Here is a 2418-nt window from a genome sequence, read left to right on the forward strand (position 1 = left end):
TGCAGCGACGGCCTGCGGCACCCCACGCCTGCCCAGCCCGGGCCTGCAGCAGGAGAGCCAGCCCCACCGAGCGCGGAGAGGGACGCCGCCAGGGCCGGCCGGCTCAGCGCTACCCACGACCGGTCCACCACCGCAGACTCCGAAGGAAGCAGCTTTACTACCCCCGCAGGAGGAAGATCTTCTCCTGGCCTAGCAACAGTCCAGCCAATGAGAAACTGCCGCCCTCGGCCAATGAGAAGCCGCCGCCGCCCTCCAGAGGGCGTTCCTTCCACACAGCCCCGCCCACTCCCCCTTCCTTAGGAAAAGCCTCCCGGCCTTGGTTCTGCAGACCTGCCTGCAGTTCCCCACCGGGGCTCGGCCTGCCCTGCGGTCCCTCCGCTCCTCCCCAAGAAGCCCACTTTGCTGGTACGGCCCTTGTTTTTAAGGCTGCCGCCACCAGACGCCCTGGCAACAGGAACCACCATGCCGACTCCCAGAGAACCAGCTCCCTGGTCGCTTCCCTTCCTAAACCTCTTCCAACACTGCTTTCTAACTTTACATAACTGAATCGGAAGTTACTGTTTCATGTCCTGCTGCTTTCCCCCAACACTGTGTCTGCGAGGTTTATTCTGCACGCATCGGCTTTTGTCTAGCTTTAACTTGTAAACAGGAGCTGCCTGGACCATACAGTTATGGGTCTTTGTCCTAACTGGGAAAAAAACTCCAAAAAACTAATAAGCTAGTTATTTAGAGGTATTATTGTTGGCTTGTATAACATTTTTGTATTTTATTTTTAAAATAAAATGTGTTACGGTATTTTAAATGTTGAGAAAAGTTCATCATCTCATTGCTCAGATAACATCTCTAAACCACCATGGGCCACTCCAGCCCACCACCTGCTTTTGTAGGGTCTGCCAGCGAAGAATGGCTTTCACATTTTTTAATTGGTTAGGGTTAGGGTTTGCTCATCTCCTCATGGTCTTACGGCCACTCACGCACCACGATGGCAGAGCCGAGGAGCCACATGCCCTGCTGAGCCCAAGAAAACGTCTGGGAACCCTGCACTAAGCCACGAAGAGGAGCAGCCCAGCTGAAGCTAACTCGAAAGCTGAGGCAGGAAACCGCCACCTCCGTGGCCCCAGCCATACCAGCGTTCCATAGCTGCCGAAGTACTCCTCGTCCTGCCACGTGTCCTCAGGGTCACAGTCCTCCAGGTGCTTCCCAAGGTGGTTTGCAGGTATGTACCCACAGCAGCCTGCGCGCTCGCCCCACCACCAATCAGCAGTTGTCTGCCTCAGGATGAGAATTTTTTCTCCCCTCAAAAAGCTGAGCTGGAAAAAAACATACAAAGAAGTCAAAATTCAAGAAAAACCTGTAGTTGGTATTTCAGTGGTGGCTCAGTGATAAGCCCCCCATCACTGGGGCCCAAATCAGCTATTTCAAAAAAGACTCAATGGGTAATTACACAAACTCACAATTTCTGAAAATGATACCAACATTGAGAGACTTTTGTGGAACATCTACATGAAAGAAAGCACAGCTTAGCTGGTATTTTTTTAAAGGAAAGATTAAACATTTTTGAACAACTTAAAACAATTTCTCTATCTCCTCTTTGCTGTAACTCAGCTATGTGGCAGCTGATTCACTTACTGGAGTAGAAAAAAACCACTCAAGTCAGTATCTTTTTTAAAGATTTATTTATCTGAGAGAAAGAGAGTGGGAGTGGGAGGAAGGCCAGAGGGAGTGGGGAGAGAGGACCTCCAGCAGACTCCCCGCTGAGCACTGAGCATGGAGCCCAGTACTGAACTTGACCTCTGACCCCTGAGATCATGACCCGAGCTGAAATCAAGAGGCGGAGGCTTAACCATCTGAGCCACTATGCTCAAGTCGGTATTTTTATTTTATAGCCTTAATGGTCATTAACTAGAATAGGTTCTAAATCAAAGTTTCTAAAAAGAAACTGCAACAGGTGCTTCCTTCCCTCATTCCTCACCCAGATATCCTTCACCTAAGGCTTGGCATCAGAATCTGTTAGGCTTGGAGAAGGGTCACTCCCAGGTCTCCCTTGGCTCTAAACATCTGAATACTTCTTTACTTAACTTTGGTATGACTTCCTCAAAATTCTTACCTAATTCTGTCACCTAGCATGCCATTTAGCCAAATCCATAAAACATGGACCCAAGGCCCGAGGCCCCTGCCTGTAAGCAAGTGTGTAGGGTTACCTGCGTCTGGTCAGTGGCAGAATAGTCTGCAATGGCCACGAACTCTTCTGGCTGCACACCCTCCTGGAGCTGCTCCCGGTCACCGCACTCCACGTGACCTTCTCCCTCCTGCTCAAAGCCAAGGGAAGAACAGGGGATGACTACGGGGCTCCTCTCCGTGTCCATCCTAATAACCTGTAGCCTTTGGTTATCAGGAAGGTTTCACATGAAGATCCAC

At 50.5% G+C, this 2418-nt stretch overlaps 1 protein-coding gene across 2 annotated transcripts in view; it reads right to left on the minus strand.

Moving 5' to 3' along the window:
- PRMT2 (protein arginine methyltransferase 2) overlaps positions 1 to 2381 on the minus strand; it is a 24165-nt gene extending 21784 nt beyond the window's left edge. For both annotated transcript variants that reach the window (XM_059387207.1, XM_059387206.1), the window contains exons 1-2: positions 2202 to 2381; positions 1128 to 1310 (exon numbers count right to left, since the gene is read on the minus strand). In XM_059387207.1, the coding sequence (XP_059243190.1) occupies positions 1128 to 1310; positions 2202 to 2366 (348 nt within the window). In that variant the 5' untranslated portion in view covers positions 2367 to 2381. The remainder of the gene's footprint in view (positions 1 to 1127; positions 1311 to 2201) is intronic.
- Between the last annotated feature and the right edge of the window lie 37 nt (positions 2382 to 2418).

Source organism: Mustela nigripes, unplaced genomic scaffold, assembly GCF_022355385.1.
Source record: "Mustela nigripes isolate SB6536 unplaced genomic scaffold, MUSNIG.SB6536 HiC_scaffold_378, whole genome shotgun sequence".
NCBI classification, from domain to species: domain Eukaryota; kingdom Metazoa; phylum Chordata; class Mammalia; order Carnivora; family Mustelidae; genus Mustela; species Mustela nigripes.